The sequence below is a fragment of the Sturnus vulgaris genome, chromosome 1, assembly GCF_052056855.1.
Source record: "Sturnus vulgaris isolate bStuVul1 chromosome 1, bStuVul1.hap1, whole genome shotgun sequence".
In the NCBI taxonomy this organism is placed as follows: domain Eukaryota; kingdom Metazoa; phylum Chordata; class Aves; order Passeriformes; family Sturnidae; genus Sturnus; species Sturnus vulgaris.
In genome coordinates, this window is record NC_142243.1 from 35,503,390 (window position 1) to 35,518,913 (window position 15,524).

Here is a 15,524-nt window from a genome sequence, read left to right on the forward strand (position 1 = left end):
GTTCAGCATAGCAATCGTTAAAAGTTTTCTTTCACTTTCTCCATTTAAGCAATTCTGATTGGCACTGGAACATACTTCTAATGGAAAACGGTTTCAGGGAATATCAACATGCTTCTTAAAAAATTTTGATAAAGCTGGAAAAGTAATTTTTTGCGCTGTGCTGGTTTATAAGAACACTTCTAATTAAGGTATCTTAATATAAAATTATTTTTAATTCAAGTGTTATTTCAGACTAAAAGTTAGCTCCTCAAGACATGTTGCTTTCAGAAAAAAAATCCTAGCATTTTTCAGTCTCAGAAAATGCAGAAAATGAAAGCACAAATTTCTTAAATTCCTTTCTTATGAAATTGATTGCAGTTAAGTCATGTGTTGCTGATTTATTTGCACTTGTCTTAATAAGCACAAATAGGTATAATAGAGGTAGCTAAACAATATTCTTTTCCCATTTTTTTGCTTATATATCCTTATATACCCAAGCTTTCTCTAGTAAAGTGAGACCTCTGGGTTATCTCATTGCTTTAAGAGCAATGGTGAATCACTTTTCCTTCCCTTCCTGACCAGGTCTTGTATTCAAGTTCTTTCTAATGACACGAAGGTTCTTTGGAAACAGTTAAATGATGCGGTCAGCCTTGACACTCGAGTCCAGGCAAGCCCAGCTAGCTCCACTGGCTGCCAACGTCATGAGTGGGCCACCTCCCAGGTTCCCAGAACCAGGAGTGTGGCTAGGGCTCCAAGCCCCCTTTGGCGGCTCACTAAGTCGGAAGGAAAGTAAAGGATGAGAGGGAGACCTTTCTAGGTTCCAGGATAGGGTTTATTGGAAGGCCGGGGAGCACAACTGGAAGCAAGGGAAGAGAACCCAAACAGGCGAGGAGAATGGGTTTGCAGTAACTTAAATAAGGGCCCTCCCCCGAGGGAGGGTCCAACACATCAGCCGATTAGGGGCGACAGTGGTGTAATACAAGGCGGGGTTACATATTTACACAACCAATAAGGGGTGACATAGGCAGGGACTTCAATATAGTAACAAATCGTAATCCGAGAAGGGGATGAATGATACAGATTTCTCTAGAACAAAGGGAGGGGCCAGGAGGAATTGACAACTGTAGGGGCAGGGATTAAGGTGAAAGACAGGGAAGGTTCTGGATAAAGGGGCGGGGTTTGGGGTGACAGACAAGGGTAGGCGCAGTGAGGGGAGAAACCATCTTGCAACAACATAGGGGTACAACTGGGGGAAACCATTGTAACAGGAAAATATCACAACCAAACAACCTTCAAACAAAACATAAACCACAACAGTTAAACCCTCTCAGAAGTTCCCTTCTGAGTCACTGCTGTATTTTCTGAAACTCACGACTTGAAGAGTCCTGTCTGCTCCAGTCCAGTTCCATGTGTTTCAGTGCAGCTTCTTTAGACTATCGTGGGTATTTTCCTGCTAAGGGGAGGGATGTGTGAGTGCTGTGGGCAGTCTGTGTGAAGAGCATGGATGGGTGCTCTGGTGAAGGAAGCTTTGCATAAAGGAGTGCTGTTAATGTCTTGTACACTTTGATTAGGGCCATGTCGTATGGAATTTATGTAGTTAATTGTGCATTGTGTTTCTTTGGTGTTCACAAGGACCCTGTCAGCATGGTATAAAAGCATTATATTCTGTATTGATAAATTTGGCAAGTATCTATAGGACTGTATAAGGACTCAGACAAAAGCTTGCTTCAGACTGCTTTGACTTTAGAACCTGTTCTCTCTCTAAGTAGGGTAAAACTCAAAAAATAAAATGCACATACATATATGCAACAATACAGGATTATTATTTTGTAGCATTCAAAACTTATTTTTTTAAGTTTCATATCCATCAAAAGGACTAAAAATAAACTCTGGAAGATTACTTAGAGTAGCAAGAGCAAATATTAAGGCATTATTAGTATTTTCACCGTGATGATGCCAGTAAGAACTTCCATCTTATTGGTCATCACACAGACTTTATTGAACTACTTGATGAACTTTCAGCTCTAAGTTGAAACCTGTTTCAATGTTGAGCAAAATCATACTTATAGATTATTTTTTTCTCCCCCCCCCACCCCTTTGTTTACCAGGATGGTACGAAACAGAAGAGAGAAAGGAAGAAGACTGTGTCATTCAGCAGCATGCCCACGGAGAAGAAGATCAGCAGTGCAAGCGACTGTATCAACGCCATGGTGGAAGGCTCTGAGCTCAAAAAGGTCCGATCCAACTCCAGGGTGTATCACCGATACTTCCTTTTGGATGCTGATATGCAGTCTCTCCGTTGGGAGCCTTCAAAAAAGGATTCTGAAAAAGCAAAGATTGATATTAAGTCAATCAAAGAAGTAAGAACAGGAAAAAATACAGATATCTTTCGCAGCAATGGAATATACGACCAGATATCGGAAGATTGTGCATTTTCAATTATATATGGAGAAAATTATGAGTCTCTAGATCTGGTTGCTAACTCAGCAGACGTTGCAAATATTTGGGTTACTGGCTTAAGATACCTGATTTCTTATGGAAAACATACTCCAGATATGCTAGGAACTACTCAAGATAATATGCGGACTTCGTGGCTTTCACAAATGTTCAGTGAATCAGATGTAGATAATCTGGGCCATATACCCCTATGTAATGCTGTACAATTTATAAAAGACTTAAACCCTGGTTTGAAAACAAATAAAATTGAATTAAAATTCAAGGAGTTACATAGATCCAGGGAAAAAACAGGTACTGAAGTAACAAAAGAAGAATTTATCGAAGTTTTTCATGAGCTTTGTACCAGACCTGAAATCTATTTCCTGTTAGTTCAGTTTTCAAGCAATAAAGAATTTCTAGATACCAAGGACCTCATGATGTTTTTGGAAGCAGAGCAGGGTATGGCACAGGTCACAGAAGAAATAAGTCTTGAAATTATTCAGAAATACGAGCCAGCCAAAGAGGGCCAGGAAAAGGGTTGTCTTTCTATAGATGGGTTTACAAATTACCTTACTTCACCAGACTGCCACATATTTGATACGGAGCATAAAAAAGTTTGTCAAGATATGAAACAACCTTTATCTCATTATTTTATAAATTCATCTCATAATACATACTTGATAGAGGATCAGTTTTGAGGGCCTTCTGACATCACGGGCTACATTCGTGCTCTAAAAATGGGTTGTCGAAGTGTTGAACTGGATGTATGGGATGGTCCAGATAATGAGCCCGTGATTTATACAGGGCACACAATGACATCACAAATTGTCTTCCGTAGTGTGATTGACATTATTAACAAGTACGCCTTTTTTGCTTCAGAATACCCTCTTATTTTGTGTTTAGAAAATCATTGTTCTATTAAGCAGCAGAAAGTGATGGTACAGCACATGAAGAAAATTTTGGGGGACAAGCTGCATACACAGTCTCCAAACATTGAAGAGTCTTATCTTCCATCACCGGAATCACTTAAAGGGAAAATACTAATTAAAGCAAAGAAGCTTTCTGCTAATTGTTCTGGACTAGAGGGAGATGTTACAGATGAAGACGAAGGAGCAGAAATGTCACAGAGAGTGGTGAAGGAGGGGGTAGAACAGCAAAACTCAATGACAGGGAAACGATTCCAGCTCTGCAAAGATCTTTCTGAGTTGGTAAGCATATGTAAATCAGTTCAGTTCAAAGAGTTTCAAGTTTCATTTCAGCTCCAGAAGTACTGGGAAGTGTGCTCTTTTAACGAAGTGCTTGCTAGCAAATATGCCAACGAAAACCCAGGAGACTTTGTAAATTATAACAAACGTTTTCTTGCGAGGGTTTTCCCCAGTCCTATGAGAATTGACTCTAGCAATATGAATCCCCAGGACTTTTGGAAGTGTGGTTGTCAGATAGTAGCAATGAACTTTCAAACGCCTGGCTTAATGATGGACCTTAACATTGGTTGGTTTCGACAAAATGGAAACTGTGGCTATGTCCTTCGTCCTGCTATCATGAGAGAAGAGGTTTCCTTCTTTAGCGCGAATACTAAAGACACCGTGCCTGGAGTTTCACCTCAGCTGCTTCATATTAAAATCATTAGTGGGCAAAACTTCCCGAAACCCAAAGGATCAGGTGCCAAAGGTGATGTTGTGGATCCTTATGTCTATGTTGAAATACATGGAATCCCTGCTGACTGTGCTGAGCAAAGGACGAAAACAATGCATCAGAACGGGGATAATCCAATTTTTGATGAAAGCTTTGAATTTCAAGTAAATTTGCCCGAGCTAGCTATGGTGCGTTTCGTAGTACTGGATGATGATTACATTGGGGACGAGTTTATTGGGCAATACACTATTCCCTTTGAGTGTCTCCAGACTGGTTATCGGCACGTTCCTCTGCAGTCATTGACTGGTGAAAGCTTAGCTCATGCTTCCTTGTTTGTGCATGTGGCCATTACAAATCGAAGGGGTGGTGGGAAACCTCACAAGAGGGGCCTCTCTGTGAGGAAGGGCAAGAAATCAAGGGAATATGCTTCTATGAGAACATTATGGATTAAAGCAATAGATGAAGTATTCAAGAATGCCCTCCAACCTATTCGGGATGCTACGGATTTGAGAGAAAATATGCAGGTACAGTTTCATAATCAATTTATTGGTTCATATGTGTACCTTTGTACTATGATAAATATGGAATACATGTTTTTTTAAGTATCTTGTATATTGAACGATTTGAGTCTAATTCTGAACAGCTCTAAGAATGGATCATTCCAGAGGAGTTGTTTAGATGAGCTGTCCACTGATGCAACCTTGAATGCACGCGTATATTTTGTTGAATGTCGAAATGGAAATATGACTCCAGTGTTTGAACTCAACCCTATTGACTCATCCTATGTCTTTGAATGAATATTAGAAATACACTGAAAGAAAGTATGGCAATATTTTAGTTTTAAAGAATTAAGCAGAAATGTGGGAAGAGTACACAGCAGATAGAAAAGGGAGACTTTAATGCTCATCAGAGACCTTACTTGTACGTCTAAGAATAATTTCACCAAAGTTAGGTTTTTTCTTTAGTCCTAAATAGAAGGCAGTACTTTCAAGAAAGATCCATTTGCTTTCCATGATTCTTCCTAGTTATGTTAGAAATCCATGGCATTAGCACTAAAGTATTAGAAGGCATCTTCTAGAAGAAGTTGTCCTACTTTAAATGTCATGTTAGTAAAACACATTGAATTTAAGGAAAAAGTGCAGTCTGAGGTGATTTGTTTTGTGGAAGCCAAGAGATCTCACTTCAAAAATGTGTTCCTTGGAGATTCTAGGTGAATAACCCCTTTTAGAAATGTATTAAAATTGAGTTGTAAAGTTACATTCTGTTTAATACAAGTTTTAACTTTATTTATGAACTTCTGATGGAATACTAGCAGTGATCAAAAAAATTAAGAGTTGTCATTTCAAATGGACTGACCTATCAAATCCTCTTGGTGTTATACAGTGTTAAGGGAAAAGAGATTAAAAGAAATGTCTAAGATCTGATTCTGGATTTTAAAGTCACAGCAGTGTATATAAATTTTCTTAATGAATAATCTTATACTAAAGAGATTCTAATAGAAATACAATTTTAAAGCTAATTTTATATGAAATAAGAAATTAGTACATCATTATGCAGCTCTCCCATTTCACTTGGTATATAAATTTACTCTTTTAAAAGATAATTTAAAAAATACAGGAATGATACTTTGACTCATAAATGTTTCAAATTACAGGCTACACGTAAAATGAACATTACCTGTAGTTAACCTACTGAAGGCAAGAATTCTGTCATATGAAGAATACTGTATTTTAAGATACTTTTCAAGGAAGAACTGCATTGAGGAAGCAGTGAAAACATGAAATTTTGTGTAGCTACATTGAACTCGTGAATGTGCATGCTGCAAAATGCACAGCATAAGGATATAATTGAAAACAGACTCTACAGTGGGGTTTCTTTGAACATGAGATACTAAGAGGTGTTTTATGTATTTTATTCTGTCAGTTTGAAAGATGTGCTATCAACTAAATTTATCATTATCTCAAAATGCTGTGAAGAAGTTATTTTAGGCACATGAGGGAAGATTAGTTTTTCTTAACTTTGCTAACAGATTATATAATGTGAACCATTTAAGCTCTGTGTAAATAAGTTTTTATAGCTAATACAAGCAACAAACCACTCAATTAAAATAAGTATCAGTTTATGTCAGGGAATGCGAAATTGTTTAATTTCTATGCCACTGAAATTTTGTGTTATAAATTGTAATTATTTTTGTGACCGTTATATTCTCATAATATGCTCAGAAGCCAGATTATAAAGGGCAAAGTTGGTTAGTTTGATTTTTTTAAATATAAGGTGGAATAAGAAGAATAAAGAAAATATGCAACAGTGAGTTAATAGCTTCTCTAAATCCATATAAGAATAGCCTTTTTTGTTTCTTTTGTTCCTGTATTACCATGACAAAAACTGATGTAATAACTTGTATTAATCACTGATAAAAGTATAATATGAGTGATTGAACTGGGTATGATGTTGCATGTTTAAGTTACTGAACAGTATGAGGAATGGTCTCTGAATATAGAGTTGGAAGTCCAAAGGCAAGAGTTAGAGTAGTAATACGTATTAGTCCTGTCTTGCCTTATATATTAATGTATATATACGATCCCTGGGTCCTTGTTAACCTCTCTGTAAAGCAGTTGTTCATAATGGCTTATCCATGGTACTTCTCTCAAGCAAAATCTGTCTGAATGGAGTTCCCAATGTCTGTCTCTTGAGCTGTGTAATTATTGTGTCATGGAAGTGTACATCAGCTGATAAAAGAAGCTTCTGTTTCCTGGTCATTTACTAAAAGTACACTCTAAGTGACTGGGTAGGTGCAATTTAGTGTTCACATAATTTTGCATGAATATGCTGTACATGCATATTTTCAAGTCTGCTTTGGTATTTTGTCTGATAAAGGGACAGCAAAATATTTCACATTTGATTGCTGTTTGAGTTCAAGTTGGCATTATATCATTCTAGGAGACAATGTCCACAAATGAGTCTTATCATGCCAGCAAGATGGAAAGTGATTTGGATTAAAATGAAAATTTGTACCGGATACTCTGCCTGGGTGCGACATGAGAGAAAGGAGCACTGAGCACATTTGTAACTTAAATATACCATATTTTTGTTTTTAATTCCTACAGGAAGACAAACTCCAGACCTGCCATAGGTACCAGTTCCCAGTTGGTACAAAAATCCTAAATTCTGTACAGTGCTGACAATATTCCCATCATGGAATGTCAGTGGCTACTTGGAGTCACACTGTATTTCCAGTGCTGTAAACTTTCTTCCAGTTTAAACTTAGGGCTTTATATTCTACTGTACTGGATATAAAATATGACTGTAAGAAATCTTAGGGAAAGGTACAGTAGTCAGTATTTAAGCTGAAGAACCTTTAAAAATTCACTGAAGTGTGACTCTGATAGGAATACACCAATAGTGGAGTGCTGGGTTTGTGAATCACACCAAATGGGAGCCTGCAGATCCACAGCACGTCTGGACTGCAGTTCAGGTATGTTTAAAGTTACAAATGTGCTGAATTCCTCCTTCTACTTCACTTTGCTTAATTGGCACATTCAGCATCTAATATTTTTTTCTCTTGATGGCATTTAAAAGTGTCTTAAAATTTTTCAAAATATACAACCACTATGCTTTAGAATCTCATTATTTCCATAGGGAATTTTAGCCATGATAGAGAGGAGATATACTTGTTCTAAATAGATGTTTTTTCTGTGGCATGTACTACATTCCTCGAATTTTTAGCATTTTTGTAAAATATGTGTGATATTGATTGGTTTGAAAAATGCCAGTTCTTCAGGGAAAAGCTGGTAATTGTAGCTCAACATTGTAGCTCAAGTATAATAGGAAAGTATTTTATCCTGAAACAACAAGACTTAAATTTTCATATTTAACTGTAAGGGAAACTCTTTCTTTCCTTTTTGCAGAATGCAGTAGTTTCATTCAAAGAATTATGTGGCCTCTCTCCTGTAGCAAATCTTATGCAGTGCATTTTGGCAGTGTCTATGCACTTGGTTGGGCCTGATAACACACCCTTGGTAGTAGTGAATCTCAGTGATCAGTATCCAACTATGGAGCTCCAAGGGATTGTTCCAGAGGTCTTGAAAAAGATTGTAACAGCATATGAAATGGTGAGTAGTTTTTTGTGCTTGTCTTATATTGTCTGTTTGGAAGAGTTTTTAAATATATCTGTATTATACTGTAGCATGCCTGTTTTAAAAGTAATTTTAACCTGTGACTTCCTATTCCCTGCTTCATTACTTGTGCTTGGAAGTTATTCCCATGAACAACTACAGCAATTGGTAGTGTTTTAATATAGAGTAAAACATAGAGATTATTAATATGCTGCACACAAACACGTTTGTACACTTCAGAGGGTAAAATGGTTGTAACCAAGAGGATTTAACGTGAAGAAGAGGATGTATTGATTTACCAGTTTTTCAGTATTTTGAAAATTACTGTATATCTATAAACCTCTTACTACTTTACATTTTCCACTTTGTGGACCTTGGTTTATTTTGGTTTTGACTCAACACAGAATACAGAAATATCAGGCACTGATTTCAGGTATTGTAGTTTTATGAGCACCTTGACATGTAAAATTCTACACATGCTCTTTTATTTTCCTTGTCTCTCTCTTTCTTACAGATGTCATTCGATTAGCCGTTTTTACACATGTAAGCAGCTGTAATGTTAACTTCATTATGTTTCAGTAAATACATAAATTGTGTCTTTAGAGACTGGAAAGTAAACATGTTGCAAGAAAAAAGGAAGGAAGAACTAATATACCAATAAATACTGATTTACATCTGCTTTGCATTAATCTGAAATGTGGAAAAAAGGTCCAGAAGAGTGTGATTTGAAATGTCTTCCTTACTTCCAGTGAAATAATCTGGCAGAGTGTAATTGATTCTTTATTAATTTATTTAATGCTTTCTTTCACGTGTGCAATAATTTTGTGTGCTATAATGAGAAACCTCACCCGGCAGCACCAAGTCACTTGCCAGAAAAGAAATGGAGAACAATCAACCAGTAGCCCAGTTTGATAAGTATCTTGTAAACTGCTTTCTAAAGAAAAAGTAGCTTTAGAATTACACTATACCAAAGTCAAAAAACCACTCATTGGTAATTAGCAATTTAGTCAGAGTTTATGTAGTTCAGTGGTGCCGTAAATATGACAAAATCTGGTTGGAATGATAGCACAGCTACAAGAAGATAGTGTGTATCCTCTTAGTGGTGGCTTACAGGATATCACTCTAATTAAGATGTAAACGAGCTTGACTGTTGGGATTGCAGCTGCAACACATAAAGACGTTCTGTTTTCTTGATGGAGATGTCTCTACCTGCAGTTTGTTCTGATGTGGTGATGCTGCTTGTTAGTTATTAAGCTATTCTAGGTAGGTAAAATCCTAGTTCTGAATTTGGAATGAATTTTTTGTTTGAATATCACTTAGCCAAAGGTGACTTGTGACTCCAGAAATCTTTACAATCTAAGTTGGGTTTGCTCTTTGTCTCTCACGTATGTTTTTCCCCACACACATCTTATACTCTATACATGATTTGAATATTTCTGTACTTGAGAAATCTATACTTTACTTGTACCTGTAAAAAATAGAAGATGATTTTACTAGCAAAAAAAGGGATCTTCTTGTTCCTAAAATGTAAATACTCAATTTCAAACAAAGAGTATTATAGTGCTTCTAGCTCTAAATGATATTGAAGATAAGTAAATTTAAGGTTATTTTAATCAAATAAAAGTTATAAGTTAAAATAATGAGATTCGTTTCAATTTGTGACATTTGGGTTTTGCCAACACTCCGTTCAGTTTGACAGAAGATTTTAGGCAATTAAAATCTGAAGGGTATGCTGGAAAATGAAGTCAGCCATGGGAGACATATTCCCATGCACTTATTTCTGAAAGCATATTGTGAAACAGTGGGAGACATCTGTATCTGTAGAAATGTGACACTGTTTAGTTCATATATTGGTATTTGCTATAGTGGCAGAAGTTTAGAGTCTGACAGCTTTATACTTTGTGGGGGGGATTGTATGATTTTGGTATATATCAATATAATGAGCCCTCCAAAGGAGAAATCTTACCTCATTAGTTTTCACTTGGGGGATACTTTTGTCACGATTAATTAATACGTGGGTGTAAAATTCTACTTAATAGTAAAAGTTCTTTATCCCGAATTGAGAAAGGGTAAATGTATTGTCCAAGTTATGATTACCTACTTGTCTTCCTTTCTGCTGGCTTAGACCTCAGTACAGGTCAGAATTATGTAGCTGTGTGATTCCAGTGTGTCAAGTGCTGTAGGAAATCGTATGGATAACAAAGAGTCCAATGTTTATGAAACAAACCTTGATAGGTATCATAAATTCATGCATAGGCTGTCACTACCTGGTGTGTCCTCTCAATGTGGCACACATAATGGCGTTCTCAAAGCGTGATTGTTTCAGGTTTATGATATTTTTAGCTAATGAAGGAATTCTTATGTGCCAGAAATACTCTCTTTTGTATAAAATTATAATGAACATAGAAAGTAACACTCAAGATTTTAATTATTCAGAATCTGTTGTCATTGGGAGTGCCTGAAGGACTCATTGTTGCTCTGTCAAGTGAGAAAGGATGCAAGACCTTAACAGCAGGACAGTCAGTCCACCTTGAAATAATTGCAAATAAGTGCAATACTGCAGGGGCACATGGAAAAAAAGAATATCTTCAGTGTAACATGGGTTTTTTAAAAGAAACAATGAGGTAAATGATAATAAAATAGTGTATTAGTAGATACTTGGGGTTTTCATGTTTGAACGAATAGCACATAGTACTTTCTTAAATTGTCTGCATTCACTGCAATATTAATGGAGAAGCTGTTAAGTGATCAACACTACTAGTCATGGGTTAACCCTCCTATCCATATTACAGGAACTGGGGTATCTTTTCAGAATAATAAAAATCAAATATAGCTAGGAATTTTTGAGAAAGGCAAAAGTTTAAGGTGTATATTTTTCTTTAGCTTCTCCATGCTCCTGACTATTTTTCACCCTACCGTCTTTTCACTGCTTAACAATGTTTTATTTTTCCCTCTTGTTCATGAACTCCAGCTTCCTTTATGTGATACTTCAGCATGCACTCTGTTGGTGTCATCACACCCATCACTGATCAGTGCTGCAGACTGAAGCTTGGAGTTAAGGCAAGTGCCTCTTCCACACCATTGCATGTTATTTTTAATGTCTTATAACCTTTAAGATAAACAGTAAATAAACTTTAAAAGTTATACTATGGCAAGAGAAAAAAATAAATCATCTTGCCCTAAGTCTGCAGCATTATTCAGTGATGATTATAATAGCACTGCAAAGAGATGCTAGAGGACCATACAAATAAAGCCAGATACTGTTGAGAACTCTCTGTTGGCTCTTAGTGGAGGATGAAGTGTCCCATCCACTGAGGATAAGGTTTTCTGAACTTTGGAAGCAGGCATTTACTTCTGAGAGAAAAATTAACACAGAACACGCAGATGACTGTACCCGTGTGAAAAAGAAGTAGTGCTATTACAGTAATTAGGATGTTATTAAATCCTAATTAGATAATGCCGCTAGTTCCGCTTTTGTTTTTTTTCTCAGTTTTTGGGGGTATTTTAAATTTATTTTCTTAATTTTGAGGTGATTTTGTAACTCAGAATGTCTACAGAATGTGTATTTGATTTAAATGAGATCAAACAAGATGAATAGATTTTGTATATACACCCTAGGGATGGACTTGAAAGCAGGTCTGTGTTTATTGGTGGTGGGGCTTGTGAGAAAATGAAAATGAGAGGTATTAAAATAGAGTGACACTATTAAATTGAAAAACAAGATATCATTGGGGATGAGCAGTGCTGTAGAAAGCTTAAATCCGGTTACCTTATTTTTGGCTCTTTCCAGCTACTGACTGAGTACAGCAGATTGCAGGTGCAATCATGCAGAACTTAACTTCATGTTACAGAGTTGGAAATTTCAGCAATCACGTAAACCAAATAAGATAGCTTATATTTTGAACTTGAACATGTCCCTCCCATTGGAAAGCAGATAATTTGGCACTGTACCTAGTAGAGTTACAGATTGGACTGATACTGATAGGGCTTTATTAAAAGCCTATCTGAAAAGGACTGACTGTCAAGGTTTGGATAAAATGTTAGTAGTCCTCTCATACTTCAGCTACTACTCAAAATCTTAAATATTCTCCACTTTTAAAACTCATCTTGATATTAATATAGATTGAGTGGAGCACTTCTGTCACTGTCAGGTCGGACGTGACATATACCTGCACACTTGAACAGAATAACAATGGTGAATGGTGAAATCTTTATTATGTGTGTTCTCCAGTTTATATACTCTTAACAAGTGTGATCTTAAGTCTTCTTTATTGGGCATGTTGGATTGAATCTCGTAATTCTGTAGGAAGCAAAGGGTATATCCACTGCCTCCTAGACAGGGCCTAAGAAAGAGTGATTAGCAGATCCATTTTGAGTTATACTTGTAAAATCTGTATTAGTTACCTGTTGTTGATGTAGGTCCTTGGTTATGGTTAGTATACAAATATGGTAAGGAGGATTACAGTCATCATGCTGTGATTATAGATTTGTGTCTTGAGAAAACAAGTAGAGCACGACTTTTAGCGCTGGTAGTTTGCTCCTTAAACTGAGTGAATATGCTGCTTCAACTCGTGCACAGGCCTGAATATTCAGTTTCTGATTGTGTCAGAGGAGCCTGAGTTCAATGTCATCAGTCTCCCGTAGTAGAACTCAATCTTTGGGTATCACATGATTTTAAATCGCACTATAACCTCTGCTCACCACTTCAATTGTACACTTGAAGAAAATTCAGATTTGTCCATGTAGTACCTTTCCTGAAGAATATGTGAGTGGTAGAGACCATGAAAGCTGTGTTCTGAGCCCAACTGGTTCAGAATGTTGTTCTTGAGCCCATTTCTTTGAAGTTGAGCTCCATGGGTGCTCCATGCTACAGTTCACCTCTTAGCATTATCTTGCTTATGAAGAAGAGAACTTAATGCTTCACACAGAAGATTGAAAAGCTATTATTCCTTGCTTTTGTACTTGAGAGCATAACTACATAAACAAAAGAAGAAGATAAAAGTAGTCAAAAGAACAGACATCACAGACACTAAAGATACCGCCTGGGGAGTTTGAAGTAAATATGTGCCACTTATCAAAAAACACTTGGGAAGAACAAAACAGGGAAGGTTCTCATGAAAAGAAGACATATTCCAAATAGCTGAAGTCATGTGCAGATGGGGAAGACAGGATTCCATATTTAATCCTGCTATAGTTAAATAAGAAATTGAAGAAAACTGACACTGAAGAATTTAAAAAATTGTCTTCACAGTCTTAAAAATAACAGAAACCTCTTTTCTGAAAAAGCAGAAACAGAAGTCAGTCAAAGATTATGTAAGACCACTAGCTGATTAATGCTTAAGAGAAAGCCTCAGCTAAAGAGGCAAAGCCACAATACTTAGTTAGTTTTTGCATCCATACACCTGTAGAGATTGAGGTTTCACATGAAAAGCTTCTTTATGAAAGACTGATTGGAGAATCCATCTGTAAGTGAAATGCTGACAGAAGATGTTTCATAGGAGAGGCAAAAGACTGGGAAAATAATACACCAGAAAGAGGAGATGCCCATTTAAGACTTCTGAAAGATCTCAAGAGTTGATGTATCAAAACTGCAAATTGTTGTGTGTATTCTCTCACTTGAAACTGACTATCAAAGTTGTTAGTGTGGTACCAGTGTTTTAAGAGATTTCCAGAGAAGATGATGAAATTACAGATCAGACAGGCTGACATCTGTACTGTGAAAATGGGTAGAAACTGTTTTTAAGGAGAAAATTAGAGGAAACATGGCGAAATGTGTCATGTTGAAGAAGAGTCAATACAGCTTTTGTAAAATTAAGAGCTCATTAATCCCTTGGAGTTCTTTGATGTCAAAAAGCATGTAGACACAGCAGATCAGTTTGGTTAGATTTTCCAAAGCATCTGACAGTTTCCTTTCAAATGCTCCTATTAAAATAAAGTTACCATTAAATTTTTAGACTTTTAAAGTTATTAGATCTTTTCTGGATAGCTCAAGTGACTGTTGGACTTAACCTGGTGCTCCAGCAGGAAAAGAGCTGTTAAAGACAGTTACTTGTGTTGACTTTTGCATTAAGGGTGTGTTTTTCCAGTAAGTGGATTAGAGATAGTAGGTATAGCTCCTGCAAGGTTGATCTAGCTGAAGTAGCTAAGCACTCTGGAAGCTGTATGAATTAATGCTGCCCCCACATTTGCAAAGATCATTGAGGTGTGAGGTATGTAGCTGCTTAGACTTTCAACAGCTTTCTCAATCTTCATGGTAGATTGTTATAACACGTGTTAAAACAGTAAATTTCAAAGTTGGCAACACAAATGCAGTATTTAAATTGTGATAACACACAGTGTCTCACGGTTTCTATGATTGCCTCTGGCTTTCTACAGTATTGCTTACTTTCATTATTAGTGTCTGCAGAATAGAAATGTCTTCATTTAAGAAATAAATGGATATAGTTTGGTGGTTGGAGATCTAAACATAATTCATTGCAATTTAATATTGCAAATAGCCCAGGTAGTGTTTTTTGCCATGTTTAATAAATTATAGTAATTGCAGATCCTGGTTTTTGAGATGAATTGAAATAGTTACTGATTGTGTAGCTGTTAGTGTGTGGCAAAAACTGAAAACAAAGCATTCATGGAAAATATAGTGAATAGCTTGGCCAGTTGCTTCAGACAGAGTTGTGCTGCTTATTATCAGTTTTTATTTTCCTGTTTTATAACAGCATGAAGGTTGTAATTACGCTTCCAAAAGCAGAGCTGCAGATGATAACCTTAGCTTATGCTGGGCTTTTTCAGTCCACAAAGCAAATGTCTAATTTTGGATACTCAAGACTCCAGTGCCAAATGTTGTAAAGTATGAGCTTTTTTGCATTGATTAAAAAGCTCTGATAATGACAATTTAATGCTTCTGTGAAGTCAAGATTTCTGCATTTCTTGTTGAGAGCATGGACAGCAAAGCTTTTTGTCTCCTCTCACTAATCCCATTATGCCTAATGGCTGACTCACGGTATTCATAAGAGCATAAAATAATACGGCTACTTAGGAAGAGGAGTTTGTGTAGCTTTCTGTCCTGTTTTAATGTAGTCCAATGAAATGTTTATGGAAGAGCATAAAAATAGGTCAGATGCATAGCAACTTCTCATATGTATTCCATATTTCCAATAGCAGTTCTCTTTCTCAATAAACTTTAAATTGAGTTTTGTCTTTTTGATTTCATCTGTGTGAAAAAAATTGTGGCTATTAGAACTGCTACTGATAGTTCTCATTTCAGAAATAACCTATTAACTACCTGTTAATTTTTTCACAAAGACGATAGATTTTTGCGTCTTAAATGTGTGGTGTGCTTTTCTTGCTAAAATTAATGTTCAT

At 36.4% G+C, this 15,524-nt stretch overlaps 1 protein-coding gene and 1 pseudogene across 2 annotated transcripts in view; both read left to right on the top strand.

The window, feature by feature from the left end:
* The window catches only part of LOC148225145 (inactive phospholipase C-like protein 2 pseudogene), a 132,758-nt pseudogene extending 129,645 nt beyond the window's left edge, over positions 1–3,113 (top strand). The window contains exon 2 of the transcript XR_015803239.1: positions 2,088–3,113. The product of XR_015803239.1 is annotated as an inactive phospholipase C-like protein 2 pseudogene (transcript). The remainder of the gene's footprint in view (positions 1–2,087) is intronic.
* Positions 3,094–11,225, top strand: LOC148225146 (inactive phospholipase C-like protein 2). Its single transcript, XM_088163779.1, has 3 exons — positions 3,094–4,574; positions 7,959–8,162; positions 11,137–11,225. Exons 1-3 carry the CDS (start codon positions 3,153–3,155, stop codon positions 11,209–11,211), a joined length of 1,701 nt encoding a protein of 566 aa, XP_088019905.1. The 5' UTR covers positions 3,094–3,152; the 3' UTR covers positions 11,212–11,225.
* Positions 11,226–15,524: the final 4,299 nt, after the last annotated feature.

Excerpts from the sequence above, each read along its gene's own strand:
- LOC148225146 (XM_088163779.1), top strand. The coding sequence starts at position 3,153 with ATGGGTTGTCGAAGTGTTGAACTGGATGTATGGGATGGTCCAGATAAT. Across the intron at positions 4,575-7,958 it reads ATTTGAGAGAAAATATGCAG|AATGCAGTAGTTTCATTCAA; the intron begins GTACAGTTTCAT and ends TCCTTTTTGCAG. Across the intron at positions 8,163-11,136 it reads TTGTAACAGCATATGAAATG|CTTCCTTTATGTGATACTTC; the intron begins GTGAGTAGTTTT and ends CATGAACTCCAG.